General features: G+C 51.4%; 1 protein-coding gene across 2 annotated transcripts; it reads right to left on the reverse strand.

The window, feature by feature from the left end:
* Positions 1-256: 256 nt before the first annotated feature.
* Rae1 (ribonucleic acid export 1) lies at positions 257-14,983 on the reverse strand. 2 transcript variants are annotated; one of them, XM_028769684.1, is made up of 12 exons: positions 14,708-14,983; positions 12,326-12,420; positions 11,645-11,749; positions 9,958-10,050; positions 8,490-8,576; positions 7,333-7,419; positions 7,144-7,215; positions 5,951-6,058; positions 3,328-3,434; positions 3,177-3,252; positions 2,559-2,753; positions 257-652 (listed from the first exon to the last, which is right to left on the reverse strand). In XM_028769684.1, the coding sequence occupies exons 2-12, from the start codon at positions 12,413-12,415 to the stop codon at positions 566-568; spliced, it is 1,107 nt and encodes a 368-aa protein (XP_028625517.1). In that variant the 5' UTR covers positions 12,416-12,420; positions 14,708-14,983; the 3' UTR covers positions 257-565. The 2 variants fall into 2 exon arrangements, with proteins under 2 accessions (XP_028625517.1, XP_028625518.1); XM_028769685.1 differs by having other exon boundaries at positions 258-652; positions 14,854-14,946.
* Positions 14,984-15,563: the final 580 nt, after the last annotated feature.

Below are 15,563 nucleotides of genomic sequence, written 5' to 3' on the forward strand. Positions count from 1 at the left end.
CCCCAGGCCTTTAGGGAGGACCAGTCACCTGGGATACACTGTCCCCCGTTTCTGAGATAAAGGAAGAACCCCAGTGCTGGGAAAGGTGGCCTCTCTTAAGCACGACACCAGCAGTCAACATGGAGGCAGGAGTGGCATGTGGTTCCCACTGCTTCTCAGGCGCTAACAAAAATGATGAGAAAGTTGGGAACCCAGCACTGATTCTGAGACTGACAGCTATTTCCTGAGGAGTTGGGGAAAGGAATAAAGGGCCAGGCCATCTTCAAAATGTTTTATTATAAAACACAACACAGGGCTCACCAACAGTTCCCACCCAACACTGTCAAATACACACTGCTGGACACAGCGCCCTGAAGATCTGACTGCAGTGAGAATCTCCGTTCCCTCAGTGTCAGGAAAATTGCAGCAGGGAGCGGAATGGAGAGAAGGCAAGTCACCAGGATGCTGCATCAACGCTGCAAGAACAGTCCTGCAGAGGTGGACACCCACAGCCAGAGCTGGGGCCCACGTGTGGGCAGAGGAGGCGGAGTGGAGACGGAACTCCAACAGCCCCAGCTTCAGGCCACTACTTCTTGTTCCTTGGCTTTAGCTCTTCAGCTGCATTTCGCAGGAAAATGTAATTTTTCTTCTGGGGATTATAAAACTCATGTCCCTAATGGAGGAAAAACAAAGGACCTGAGTATTAAAAGCAATAGCCACACAGACACCAAGTCCTGCTCTGAGAACATGGAGCCGCCTCTGAGAAGGCAGGGTAAGGATGGAGAGGATGGAAAGATGTCAGTGGTTCTGTGTTATCCATGGACTCTAGCCTCAGAGAGCAGAGTCGGTGAGACTTGGCTGATTTCATACCTAAGGGAGCTGCTCCGGGTCTTAGGCTTACACTAACCCTGACCAGAGGTTTCACAGAGGGCTGAACTCATCCATGATGCTTTAGGGGAAGGACCTATTCCACAGAAGGAGCAGCTCGGAGGAGAGCGGCGTCTGGGGCATCAGTGGGTGAGGCCTGCACAGGCTGAGTGGTGGGCCGGCCTGTGATTTGGACTCAGTGAGGAGGAAAAGCAGCACCACCCCAAACAGGTGAGGTGAGACTCGGGAAGGGGTGGGCCTGGAGCAGGGACACGGCTGCAACACACTCTTGCCCTTTCCAGTCTTACCCCAGCAGCATTTACAAAGCTCCAGATGTGTCAGTGGTCAACAGTAGCTCATCACAGGAGGACAAGTCCTGCTTTAGGGAACGCCTCTGCCCAGGCTGCACGCTCACCTATGCAGCCATGGCTGCACACTGGACAGACGCTCTCGTTCTGAGCAGAGGATTCCTGAGCCTGTTTCTGCTTGTCCACACAACACTCACTGTGAGCCCACGTTTCCACAAATTACAACTTCAATTGTTTTTTCATTTTTGTTTTTTTGAGACAGGGTCTCACTATGTAGAGCAGGCTGATCTTGAACTCAACAGAGTTCCCCTGCCTCTGCATCCCCAGTGCTGGATTAAAGGTGTGCTCAGTGGCGACCTCAGCTTTGGGGTGCACTCAAGAGCATAAGCGCTCATGGCTCTGGGAGGATGCAGAATTCTTTTTTGTTTTCTAAACGTTTCTTGTCTTTGGTGGCCTTGCTACAATGCCAGGCAAGCACTCAGCTACTGAGCTATACTGAGGTGACAAGAGGGCATCAGATCCCAAGAACTGGAGCACACAGTTATCCCGGCTAAGCTTGGGAACACACAAAAGAAACAGCAGAACAGCCAGGGCAGCAGCTGTATACAGGACTGGTGCCTCAGGATGACAACAGCTAAAGAAGCCCAGGCCACCCCTAATTAGAGGGGAACGGGCTGGCAAGCTGGCTGAACAGCCTGTGAAGGACACTTGAAGCGGCTGTAGAAAGCAGAGCAAAAGCAGGGGTGAACCAGGAGGCTGCAGACCGGACAGGGACGGGAACAGAGACACGGGAAAGACAAGCGGCTCAGCACTGCGGCCAGTGAGGACGCATGTGCGCATAATGAGGCTGAGCAGGCGGCCATACACCTGCTGATGGCAGCGAGAAAATAGTGTAGAGAAGTGGACAAACGACGTGGGCTAGGAGGGGCAGCAAAGGTTGAGACAGACGGAAAAGCCACATGAGGAGCAAGGGTGGGCGGGAAGAGAAATGAAAGCCATGAGGAATGAACTGGAGCCATCTCCCCAGTAGACCCCCACAGGGAGGTTTGCCTTATGGCCCCAGGCTCACACTCTACTGCCTGCAATGCCTCGAGATGCCTCAAGAGCTAACCCTGTCAGCTCTTTGCTCTCCCTGCTCAAACCAACCAATGCCACTGGAGCAACGCCTTGGTGGCCTGGGCCTACCTCCATCCATGCTCATGTTGGCTCTCCCTAACATAGCACCCCCCTCCCCCATGCACGGTTAAAGCCCACAACCAAGGGGAGCGCCCACAGGAAGGTGTCAACAGCCTGGCTAAGGGCACACATGACCAGAGAGAATCACCTGACACTATTCAAACCCAGGCCTTTGGCCCCAGAACCTGAGAGGGAGGGACCAGACAGAGACGGCTAAGAAGTCCTCACCTTGGACCAGTCGTAGCTGGAAGCATAGGCAAAGATGTTCCCGTTGTGATTGAAGCAGCAAGCTGCTATGGGCTGATCTAACTGCTCCGACGTCTTCAGTTTTGTCCTGGCATCTTTGTCCCAGAAGCTGAACCGACCGTCAGAGCCCACAGTGGCAAGGGTGCCATGGACAGGGTGGAAGGCAATTCCGTTCACCTGCGAGGGGAACACGGACAGTGAGCGGCACAAACAGGGTTCTGCCAATGTAGCTCCTGCTACACATTTCACTCCCTAGCTGTGCTGTCTGAAGCAACCAGCAGCTTAGAACTAAACCCAGGAGCTCCCAAACGGGCATCCATGTTTGCAGCCACTGGCCACACTAAGCAGGAAACTCAGGGGAAAGCGTGAGATTTCTTTTAGCAGACTAACTTCCTGACCATCACTACGTGTGGAAATTGTGTACGGACACCCAAAGACAGGCTGCAACCTTGCATTCCAAGCACATCAGGAAGAGCACTGAGGTCTGCAAACACAAGCACAGGCTCTCCTATGACTCCTGGCTCCAGTGCACCTGGAGAACCAGCTCCAAGTCTGGTTCCAGGGGCTTTCTCTTCAAGATGGAGTGCTGCTAGAACGTACTGCATAGATGTCTTGAGGAGCGGAAGTGTTGGTACCGTTGGATCGATGGCATTTGAAGGTGAAGTTATCTTTGGCCCTGAAAAGCAAAGACGTCTCAGTTCCCTTTCAGAACCAGTTGGGAAGAGCATCCCAGGCAGTGAGAGTCACTTACGGATTTGGAGGGTTGATGTAGTGAATGGCAACTCTCCCCTCAATACTCCCAAGAGCAAAACCAGTCGGCTTGTTCTGTTTGTCTTTAAAAATAGCCACACACCGATGCTATGGTTAAAATAAAAGGGGAGGGATCATCAGACCATGTAAGTAAAGGTCAGTTAACATGCACAGAAACATCACCTTATTTTTGGATTTTAGAAGAACTAAATCATAACTCACATAGGAAGGCATTTTTGTTTCCCCACCAAATGCTACTCTCCAACCTCCCTACAGCCCTAGGACCCCAGGAGTCACGTGTGCACACATGCAGCAGGACCCCAGGAGTCACGTGTGCACACATGCAGCAGGACCCCAGGAGTCATGTGTGCACACATGCAGCTGTCCCTATTTAGCACAGTTTGATTAGCAGGTACCCTTTAGATCAGATACCCAGTGTCTGTCCTGTTTCCCTGCCTGGAAACACAGCCAGCCCTCTTACAGGGAATGCTGGGTAAGCTACACATAGCAAAGGCAGTGTGACGGTTTGTGTAACCTCGGCCCAGGGAGTGGTGTTATTTGGAGTAGGTGTGTCACTGTGGGTGTAGGCTTTAATACTCTTGTCCTAGCTACCTGGAAGTTAAGTCTTCTCTTGTCTGCCTTCAGAACAAGATGTAGAACCCTCAGCTCCTCCTGCACCATGCCTGCCTGGATGCTGCCACGCTCCCACCTTGATGATAATGGACTGAACCTCTGAACCTGTAAGCCAGCCCCAATTAAATGTTGTCCTTATAAGAGTTGCCTTGGTCATGGTGTCTGTTCACAGCAGTAACACCCAGACTAAGACAGCATTTTGGCATCACGTATAAGGACCCAACTATGCTGTGTCTTCCTGCCCTGGTTCACTGCACTCAGTATCCCAGATCCCAAGTTCATCTACTGTGTTCTTAGGAACTGCTGGCCCAGCAGTGCTCCTACTGGACTGCGTTAGAACCGCAGGTACTTCAGGCCACTTCTCAGGGACAGGAAGAGCTTTCGCCACACACTCGCCAACACTTGCTACTGTTCTTATTTTTTTATTTGTATTTCTTGTGTGTTCACACATGTGAATGGTGTGGTATAAATGTGCAGGCATGTGAGCAAATGCACAGGAATCAGGAGGGTGTCGAGTGTCCCCTGTCACTTTCTGTGTATTTTCTTAAGGCAGTCACCCAGGGATACTCCTGTCTTTAGCTCCCACAGCACTGAGGTCACAGCAGCACACTGAACTGGGCCTATCTTGTCACGTGACCAGGCTCACCATGTCACACAAGTGCTGGGATCTGAATTTAGCTCTTTGATACTTTGCATCACGTGCTCTCAACCACGGAACCCTTAGAGCTCTGTGTTCCGAGTTTCTGAAAACAATGTGTGAAGTGCTCTCTCAAGAGCTTTCCTGGGATAGAAAGAAACACTGCCTGCCTTCACATACCTGCTGCCAGGTCATTAGTTCCAGAGTTTTTAATTGGATCATTAGTTTTGCTAAAAGTTCTTTATACCCTTAAAAAGGTAACGTGTTAGCACCTACAGGTTCCTCAGTAGTCTCTGCTTTCTGTAGGGTTTTTTTTATTGCTGGTTGCTTGTTCCTGTGAGGATCATGTCTAGTGTGGTCCTGCTGGGTTACTGTTTATTTCTTGCCTGCGTTTTCTGGTGTCATACACAAGATAGCACTGCAAGGACAAATGGCAGGAAGTTTTTCTGTAACTTCTAGAAGACTTGGGACTGGGAGTGGCAGGAAGACAAAGAAAGGAACCGGGAAGCCTGGGGCATGGGGGAGAGGAGAGAGAGGTGACTCAAGTGTGACCTCTAGTCTGAAGGTCAAAGGGAGCCTGGCTAGAGATGAGAACCAACAGGGGCAAGGTGTTCTGGAGAATTCCTCCTGGTGATGCTCTAAGACTCACACTGAGTGCTATCAGTGAGCCTGTGGGGACAGAGAGCGAAGAGTGGGGGTGTGGGGAGGAAGACCGAACCCGAGGGAAAAGGATCATGAGCAGTTCTGGAAGGGGCAACAACGGTCTGTTTCCCAAGATCAACTACAGTAGGCACATTTGAGTGAAGTGCTGGAGAAGTCAGTGATGGACTATGTCAGGTTCCTGCAAAGGCTGCAGGGCAGGACGGCTCACCATGGAGCCAGCCTCCACGCACCTAGCAGGGGAAGCTGCGGCAGGAGGAAGGCCTGGATGGCTGGACCCTTCCTCCTCTCTTCTGACAGGACAGATCCCATTTGCTAAGCTGTATGCTGGGAAGAGACTTAGATCAGGGAAGCAAGGAGGACTCAGTCCTGCGGCCAGGGCAGGATTGAGCTGGAGGAAAAGCCGACAAGCCGTAAGAGTGAAGGCAGAGCTGAGGCTGGAGCACAGAAGCAGTCTGCCTAGATGGGCTGGGAGCACACAGTAGCACTAAGCTACTGGGGGTTGGGGGTGGAGTCTGGGGGTCAGGGAGTCCGGCTCAGTTATGCTTATGCAAAACTGTTTGCTTCCTTAAATTCACCTCCTCTGGATGTAGCAGCAAGCTTCACAAGAGAGACCCTGCATGCCTGTGCCCCACACGAGCACCACTCTGCATGTGGAGGTGCACAACTTATGCTTCTCAGTGCTGTGACCCACCTGGTGCTTCAGTGGAGACTCTATCCTCCTGAACTCCGAAGGCTGATTCTCTAACTGATAGACAATCAGGCCCCTCTCTGCAGTGGCCACCACAGCCATCGGGTATATCTAGAGAAGAGAAGGAAGATACACACTTGACATAAAGATGGGGCTTTCACATCAAAGTGTTCAGTCAACATTTTAGTCTTGAAATTCTAATGTTTTCAAAGTTTAATAATTTAGCGCTATCAAAGTGTTTGTGAAAACCTAGAGAAGCCCGGCCTGTAAGCAGAACACCCACATACTTAAGACGCTTTATACTGATGGCAGGGTTTGTTTCCACATGGCCTAGTGTGGGCTCTTGCCCTGCACCTGGATTCTCTCATTGGTGCATTCTAAGTACTACAGGTCCAGGCTTTTGTTACTATGTATTTTACAGTGTTTAAACTATAAAATACGGGCATTTAAAAAGTACCCTGAGTCACCAGTGAGAAAGGACAGATGGTCACCTCCACCCCGTCATATGATGGATTTCAGTGACTTCCTCCGGTCTTTGACAGCAGGTGTCTCTTTCTTTCCTTCCTTTATTAAGACAGGATCTTACTGTGCGGCTCTTGCAAGCCTGGAATTCCCACTGTAGAGTGGGCTAGCCTAGAACTCACAGAGACTGTCCTGCCTCTGCCTTACAATCTGGAATTACAGGAATGGGCAACCATGCTTGGTCAGGTATGTTTCTACATGCAGTGTGTGAGTGTCAGCCCCACCATGTACTTTTCTGAAGATGGATCTCCTCACTGTGGAATTCCTGAGGCAGTTGCTACAAACCCTTAAGACTTAATTGAAGGCACCGAAAAAGCACTTCAGTTCCCACGCCACACAGAGGCAGTCTCAGAGATCAGGGCCACACACATGATCTCTCCTGTGGACACTCCTCTACCATCACACCACGCTATCTCCCCAGGAGGGAGGACAGAGAGCTAGTGCACAGGCTCAAGCAGTAGCCAAAGTCCAGTGCTTTCATCTCCAGACCCAAAGAAAACAAAGGAAAACACCTCAAAACTTAACACTCAGCAATTTTAGGGCACGCAGCCCCAAATGTCATGTATGAGCAGAGTCTGTTGAAGTTGAAGGATTTAGATCACCCACAAACTGCAAGACTATGCCACACAGAGCCCTGTTTACCCGGCTGCTGAAAAGGAAGTGAGATTCCTTACCACATCTGCACAGTAACAGCGCTCAGGGAGTTGTAAGACCATCATAGGATTTGACGACCGGGTATCCCAAAACTGCAAGCAAAGAGGAGCAGCAGTAAGAGAGGGCTGAGGGCTGAGGGCTGAGGGCTGCATGGACCCAGAGACCCGTCCTCAGGCGTGCACACCCCCCAGCACGGGCAGCCTGCCTACCTTCAGGGTCTTATCCCAGCTCCCGGTCATCACGCAGCTGTAGTTTGGGGCTTTGATCCAATGTATGGTTTTAACGGGAGCGTCATGCTTTCCACAAGACAAAAATCAGGGGGACAGTTCAACAACTAGCGCAACAGCTCTAGTTCTGGAAATTAAAGGAACTGACTTACTCAGACACTGGGTCACATTCAACACTAACGAAACCAAAGGGCACTGCAGAGTTCTCCCATGACCCCAGAGCACAGCCCAAGTCTTGCCCCTGAGTGTTGCTCTGACCCAGGCTCACTCCCCAGGAAACCATTGGGAAGAGCTAAGGGGAAGCTCATTTGTCACTAGGATGCATCTGTTGGAGACTGGGGGATGCCTGCAGTACAGGTGCTGTGAAACCACCTCAGGAGCCTGTCTCACCCCCTCATCTAAGGTGGCCTCTGGTGGCACCACTACACTTAGTGGTTTTCACACTGAGAGCCAGCTTGCTGCCCCTCAGGTGATGTGGGGGTGTGAATGAAAATGGCTTCTGTAGGCTCACAGGGAGTGAGTGGCACTATTAGGTGTTGCTGGAGGAAGTCTGTCACAGGGTGTGGGCTTTCAGGTTTCAAATGCTCAAGCCAGGCCCAGTGTCGCTTTCTCTCCCTGCTGCCCCAGATGTAGAACTCCGGCACTGTGTCTGCCTGCATGCTGTTATGCTTCCCGCCATAATAATGATACATTAAGCCCCTCAACTGTAAGCCTGGTCCAATGAACTGTCTTCCTTTAGAAAAGCTGCTGCCATCAGAGTATCTCTTCACAACAACAGACCCTAACTAAGACAAGTGATAAATGCTCCATGGGTACCCGGTGTCCTAACCCTGAGGACACTGCCTGGCACATGGCACACACTCAACCAACACTTGCTGAATGACAAGTGAACACGTGTAATTGACAGAGGCCAGTCACCTGTGTCACAGAATGTCACCTGTGTCAAAGACTACATCCTCTCGTCTCTACAGATCTGGCTGTCAGTTCTCTCGTCACTACCTATGTGTACCCAGGAGACTCGTGGCAAAGTGCTCTGAGAAACACTATGAGCACAAACGAGGGAGCGTATAACACACGCTGTGCATGTACAAGGAGCCTCCCAGTGCCGTCTCGTCGGCCCACCCACACAGGCTTCTCACCTGTGCTATCTGAATGGCCTGGTTGCTGTTCAGGTCCCACATCTTGGCTGTCTTGTCACACGATGCTGTGAAAACCTTGCTCCCATCCTAAAATAAAAGAGACAGTCTGCTGGCTCAGCAAGTGTAAGTCTCCATGCCTGCAGAGCCGGGTGAAGCGTCTGCTCTGCACTGTGGTTTCCTATTACTTAAGGGCCAGCGCAGCCCACGCTAGTCCTGCAGGCAGTACAGTTACGGCTGGCCGCTGACCACTCACAGAGAAACAGGGTCTCAAGGGGTGGCCGTAGTGCATGCCTTTAATCCCAGCACTCAGGAGGCAGAGGCAGATGGATCTCTCTGAATTGAGGCCAGCCTGGTCTACAGAGTGAGTTCCTGGACAGCCAGGGCTACAGAGGAACCCTGTGTCAAAAAAAGAAAAAAAGAAAAAAAAGAAACAAAATCTCTAAGAATTTGAGTGGCTTTGAAAGCTACCAAATGAAAACCAAACGTGGGCTGACAAGACACTCAGTGGGTACTGGTCACTGCCAAGCCTGACTGACTGATCACATGACCCTCACCTGTCACATCTCAGAGCATCCTCAGGTAACCAAGAAGTATCTGGATTGGCCTTTACAGCTCACACTGTTATCTAAGCCCATGTCTGAAAGGTTCTACACCCTTCAAAAACAAAAACAAAAAAAACCTCATACATTCAGGTGAAATACAACACCCATAAAAATAAAACTAAGAACCTGTGGTCACTTATATTTAAACCATAACACACATTATTTAAAAAACAAGTTGGGTGGTTGAATCTCTGAGTTTAAGGTCACCCTAGCCTACAAACAAACACCCATTCTCAAAAAAACAAAACAAAACAGAACAGTCTTAGAAAGCCAGGGTGGCCATGCCTGTCACAGAGCTCTTAAATAGAGCACAGGCCCAGAAGGGAAAGGCCCTCCGTCCTCTAAGCTATGAGAGGGAAAGGAGGGGAACAAATCTTGCATGTACAATTCGAAGTGCAGACTCCCAACTTCAGACATTCTGGCTTCAGGGTCCATTCCCTTAATCCAAAATCCAAGGCTCCAAAGTGCTACCACAATCAACTACTTACTAAATTCCAAAGCTTTGGAAACTTCTGGCCCTAGGCGTTTTGTTACAGAAGATTAACACTTTGCTGAGATATCAGGAGCTCAGGAAGTTGAGGGACAGAGAATTCTGTGAGCTCTGTACCACCCAGGGCTGCACTGGGAGAGCCTGTGGTGCTGAGGGAGCACACGTTTCCCAGTGGCTTCCTCTGCCTCCTATCTGCAGATCAAGATGTAAGCTCTCAGCAGTATCAGTGGCCAGGACTCTGCTCCGCCACCATGGACCTGAACCCTCTGAAACCATCCGCTCAGTTAAACACTCTTATAAGCAGCCTTGGTGTTCTGCCATAGCAACAGAAAGTAAGTAATACAAATCCTATCTCAAAAGAGGAAACAAGACATACATCACTCCAGCAGACGCCAAGCACTGGGCCGGTGTGCATCTGCTGGGCCTTTGGAATGGTTTGCCCACTGTCTTGCACTTCCCAGCATCGAACCTGTACGAACAAGACAGAACAATGAGATCAGGGCAGTTCCCAGTCTCTGGTGTGCACACGCATAGTACATACAGTTTCCTGCAGACTGCTTAAATCTGATTACCTAACTTCCAGAGCAAACTAAGCAAGGTGTACGAGCAAGCAGCTGAACCCCCCGAGTGGGACCGCTCACACCTACACTGCAGCCAAGCTGCTGGCTCAGCTGTCACTCTGGCCTCAAGAGGAAATCTGCTTCTCTCTGGGAATGCCTCCTGTGTTACTTTCCTGTTAAAGTAACGCATTGTGCAGATTTTGTTAACTATGACAAGATAATAAATTCTACCAGAGAACTATTTAAGTTGCGGATGCATTTGGTCTTCCTTCAGTGCATACACATCTTATAGTAACAAAGCAGAAACGGCAAGCCTCTGCTGCTGCTGCTGCTGCTGCAGCTTCCCTTACCTGCACGCTCACCCTGTCCATCTATGAATATGGTTCTAACCTGGCTTATTTATTTTTCCGAGACAGGATCTCACATAGCCCAGGCTGGCTTCAAACTCATTGTACTGTCTAGGGGTGGAGAACAGGTGTGAGCCACCAAACCTAGTTTTCGCCCAACACTAAGGAGCAAGTCAAATGAGGAGAAACCAGACCCGGCCAACCAGCCCGTGCTTCCTCTTCCTCCCAGCATCCTCACTGTTGCAGAATTCTTCCCCGAATACTTCTGGAAGCGTTCTGTGTGTAGCTGAGTCTAGTCCTATACAGCAGGGACAGGCAGAAGCTAACTATGGACCTTAAACTTGGGCATTCTGTGGTATTGGGAATGGAACCCAGAGCCTCACACACCCCAGGTGAGTGCTCTGCCTCTGGAGCTGTAACCCTGGACCTGGGGGCGTCAAGATTAGCTGGCACATGTGTGTCCCAGTTTCACACCCACCCATGTGAAGCCACTGTCCCGAAGCATGGACATGCGCAGTCTCACACTCTGGGGATGTGAAGGGCATTATCAGGTGTTTCCCCCAAGTCCTACATGCACTGTCAATAGCGAAGGGCTTAAATGGAAAGACTTCTGAGGAGCTGCTGCGCCTTGCCTGACCAGCAGCATGACTGGAAGGCACTGGCTTGTCTTCTCACACTGTGGCCCACAGCCGCTGATTCTCGCTAACTTCATGGGGAAATGAGTGTAGCATACACTTCTTTCTGATCACGGAAGTAGAATGGTCCACAGCTGCTGGGCTGTGTAGAGCCTCTTGACTGACATCCACGCTCATGCCAGACCTCACCAACTCCCTGTGCAGTCACTGAGCTTAGTGTTCAGAGGCTGATGAAGTCTGCGAAGACTGCCGCTAGCTAAAGTCTAACAAGTTCAACATTCATTTGAAGAACAGATTCTGGGTGCCAAGCAACATTCTTCACAAGCAGTGTGCATGGTGCAGTTGAGTCAGGTCCCCGGAACCTTTGGGCAGTGCCTGGCTATGCCATTCAGAAGGATGCAGTTTCAACATTGTGTCTTAGAAAGGACTACGCAGAAGCCTTAGCCTCAGTTCACTCAGACAGAATGGAGCTGAAGGGCAAGCCAGCCTTGCCTACATGCAGTTGTCTGACAAGCACTTACGTCATTAGCCCATGATCCTGCAATCAGGAAGTTGCCTGGTAAGGTTGGTGGGCTGAAGGACAGACACCCAATGCTGTCATCAGGAGAAGACGTTACTTCAATATCCTGGGGAGGGAAGGTCAGGGTGGAAACACACACATCATCACCATAAGGTACCTTTCTTTCAAACCAAACCCCTCAAGCTCATCTCTCTCTGCCTTGAGACCTAACTGGATCTTACCTTTTCTTACTTTGATCAAACACAAGAGCAACACACAGGTCAAGGAACACTAGAGCTGCAGGCTTAGCAATGTGCTAAAAGAAAGGCACCAAGGCAGCACCTGCACGAGGCGGCTCCCGCTTGCTCCAAGTGTCTGGCCAAGCTGTCCCACCCTGACCCCAGCCCTAGCTTTCCGTGTACACACAACAGTGGACATTCTCCCGGGCTGCTGTGAGAGCCACACTAAGTTATGCACACGTGGCCAGCAAGTTGGCCCTGGAAGCTCTCATAGGTGGCCTGGCAGTTGTGGTGAGCTCCAAGTGAGGACAGAACACTAGTTCTGCAGAGGACGAACTTTGTGTGCCAGTGTTCCTCAGCTTCATCCCATGAGACCCCGAAGCCAGCCAGAGACCCCACCCGCTTCTCTTCACCCAACAGGAGGCTCCCTGGCTCTGTGTGCCCTGTGGGGGTCCAGGTGATACCTTCATTGGGTTGTGGTTATCTGTGGTTGTGCTCCCAAACATGCTGGTCCCACCAGTCCCAAAACCAGAGGTCGATCCAAACAGACTCATGTTGGCTGGAAAACACAAAGTGGGAGGGAACCGTTAAGGACGGCCCCTCTTAGGTGGTACAAAGTACACTGTGCTCTGACACTAGGCCAGCCTTGCTCTTGACAAGAGACTTAAGTACGCCACAAGCAGAGTGTCTAATAAAAGGAGCCTTTCTGCCTAGCATAGCACCATCTCAACACTTGGGCAAAGGCAGGTAGATCTGAGTCCGAGGACAGCCTGGTCTACATACTGAGTTCCAGGCCAGACAGGGCTACACAGAGTGACCCCCCCCACACACACACACACATACACAATTATTTTAGCCTCTGGAAACTATGAAGGAAGGCTCTCCCACATGCACATCAACATCCCTCTACTCTCCACTCTGTTGGAAGGATGCCCTTGCGAGCACTAAGGCACCAACACAGACATGTCACAGTCTTCAGTCAGCGGCTAGGACAGAGCTATCACTCTCCAGAGTCAGAACTGCACACTAGGCACCCAGCAGTGGGCAGGAGGGCCTCCTGTGCCCAGGGTCCACTCTTCGGGGTTCCCCTTCCTCTCTATTTTAGGAGTCCTAAATACTCTATTTTAGATCAATGTCTGCATGAAGCTACCTAGAAAGAACAGCCAGTTCTGGCAAGTGGTCCACAATTTCTCAGGGCTAAAAGAAAAGCAGTCCATACCAGGCAGTGGTGGCGCACACCTTTAAATTCCAGTATTTGCAAGGCAGAGGCAGGAGGATCTCTACAGTTGAGGCCAGCCTTGTCTACAGAGTGAGATTCAGGACATCCAGGGCTATACAGAGAAACTCAGTCTCAAAATACTGAAAAAGAAAAGAAAAAAAAAACAAAGCAATGCCCTGTGGCCCACTGAGGACTGAAGGTCTGGTGTGACAGTGTCGACCAAGAGTCAGCACTGCTTTTTTGAGCACGGCTGTCTACCAGGCCCACCTGTCACTCACTCGCCATGCCTCATCTTCCAGCTGTGCTGAAAGAACAGGGCACACTCTCCAGGGCTGCTCTGTGGCTGGCAAGTTGGCTCAGGCAGTAAAGACACCTGGTATGCAAGCCTGGAGACCTGAGTTTGATCCCCAGAATCAACAGAAAGCTAGGAGAGAACTCCAAGTTGTCCTCTGACCACCATATGTGGACTGTGACATGCATGGTCATACATACAACATGCAGAGACAGTTTAGGGTTAGTCAGGTGAGATGGCACTTGGGAGGTAGGGTCAGGAGGAGCAGGTCATCCCTGACTGTACAGAAGTCTGAGGACAGCCTGGTCTACAAAAGAGCCCGTTTAAAGAAAAGGATTTGCATGGTCTAGCCCTGAGTGTAATAAACAACTGTGTCGTTGCCAAGGAAACCATCTGTGCACAGTAACTCCAGACTCCCATATGCTTTTGCCACACTTCAAGCTGTTACTAAGAAGCAAGTTCTTAAAACCCAGAATTCCACCAAGTCCGCCACCTCTCCAAAGTGAGGGTAACACCTGAGCTATCCTAATGAGGGTCGCTTCCTTGAAAGAACACAGAAGGGAAACTACAAGGAACTTGGGGAACGCATTTGAGTTCTGCTGGCCTCAAAACAGACACGACGGGTCAGAGCCACAGTAAGGAGCACATTCTCATCTCAGAAAACGACTCGGGAGACAACTCTTGGTGTTGACAACAAGCCTGTCTGTACAGGTAGAGAGACGCACAGACACGCAGGTTTCCTGACTGGATGAGCAAGGGAGGACAGGACTTCTGCACAGCTGTGTTGAGTCTTGGGAACGTGAGTTAGTCTTGATTTTCCCACCTTTAAACCGGAAACATTAATTCCTCCTTCCTGGAGTTATGAAACGAAATGACACCCGGTGTGTGCTTATTAGCTAGCTCCTCTACTGCATAATTTACTTTAAAACTTGCTTTAGTTTTAGGTCGTCGTGCGGGTATGCGGACGTGAGTGCGGCGTCCGAGACCAGAAGACAGCATCGGATCCCCTGGAGCTGGAGTGGACAGACCGCTGAGAGCTGCCGGACCTCTGAAGAACAGCGGAGCCATCTCTCCAGCTCAAATACCTCTGAGGGGGTCTCTCTGAAACAAGGACTCATGCAGTCCGGGCTCGCGGGGAACCCACTCTGTGAGCTCAGGCTGGTCTTGAACTCCCGAACCCTCCACCGCCCACATGCCTGACCACGCCCGCCGGCTCGGCCGCGCCCCTCCCGTCCGCGCTCGCAGCGAGCATCCCCGCCACCCGCCGCGTCTCCCCCGCCGCTTCCCCACCTCCGCGGCCCGGGCGGCGTGCGCACGCGGAAAGGCCCGGCCTACCTAGCAGAGCGCACAGGGTCCGGCTGCAGAGAGGGGCTCAGTTTCCCCACGCGGGCCCGGGCTTTCCTGAGGGAGCGCGGCCGGCGGGGACCGGGGCGCGCGGCCGCCTGAGGGTCGCGCACGCGGCGGGGCCCGAAGCCACGAACCTGCTCGGGCGCGGGCCGGAGGGGGCGCAGCCAGGAGACCCCAGACCTCCGAGTCGCCTCAAGCCGGTGGAAACTGCCCCGTTACCACAGAAGCACCGCGCACGCGCCACGAGCCACTTCCGGGACTGCCCGGAAAGCGTCAGGGGGACGACGTTCCGCCCGGCTCTAGGCGGGCGCGCATGCGCAGAAGCCCTGCTGAGGTCAAGGGGAAGTCTTTATGCCAGCAGTTTGTGGGTTGGTGGAAAGTCGGCCCGTGCAGTTGCCAGGCAACTGGTTGAGAGAGGGCGTTGTTTTCACTTGTGTATCGTTATATTTATTGTTATTTAAACGTCTAAAGATGGCTGTGGAGCTGAAGAGGTGGCTCAGCGGCCAAGAGCAGTGGCTTCTTGGAGAAGACCCAGATTCTATTCCCAACGCCTACTGGACGGCTCACAGATCCAAGAGAACCAGCGGCAGTTCCCGGAGAACTGACGCTCTCTTCTGGTCTCTATGGGCATTGCACGCAGTGGTGCTTAAACGTCTTCAGGCAACATACCTATATATGCATTAAAAAAAAAAAGTTCACTAGCTCAAGTCCAGCGCTGTCCTCTAAGAGGCTGCCTACGTGGAACATTCCGAGCGGTACGATGAGGAGAATGGTGCCTACTCCCTGGGATGTTTGTTTAAGATTTATTTCCGTGCATGTATGTTTTCCCTGCATGTATGTATAT

The sequence above is a fragment of the Grammomys surdaster genome, unplaced genomic scaffold (genome assembly GCF_004785775.1).
Source record: "Grammomys surdaster isolate TR1022 unplaced genomic scaffold, NIH_TR_1.0 193, whole genome shotgun sequence".
Classification (NCBI taxonomy): Eukaryota; Metazoa; Chordata; class Mammalia; order Rodentia; family Muridae; genus Grammomys; species Grammomys surdaster.

Bases quoted from the DNA above. Each gene is read 5' to 3' on its own strand.
- Rae1 (XM_028769684.1), bottom strand. From the start codon at position 12,415: ATGAGTCTGTTTGGATCGACCTCTGGTTTTGGGACTGGTGGGACCAGC. The intron at 7,216-7,332 runs GTAGGCAGGCTG...CTTTGCTTGCAG, and splicing joins GCTGGGATAAGACCCTGAAG to TTTTGGGATACCCGGTCGTC. The intron at 2,754-3,176 runs GTACGTTCTAGC...TTCCCCTCGCAG, and splicing joins CTCCTCAAGACATCTATGCA to GTGAACGGAATTGCCTTCCA.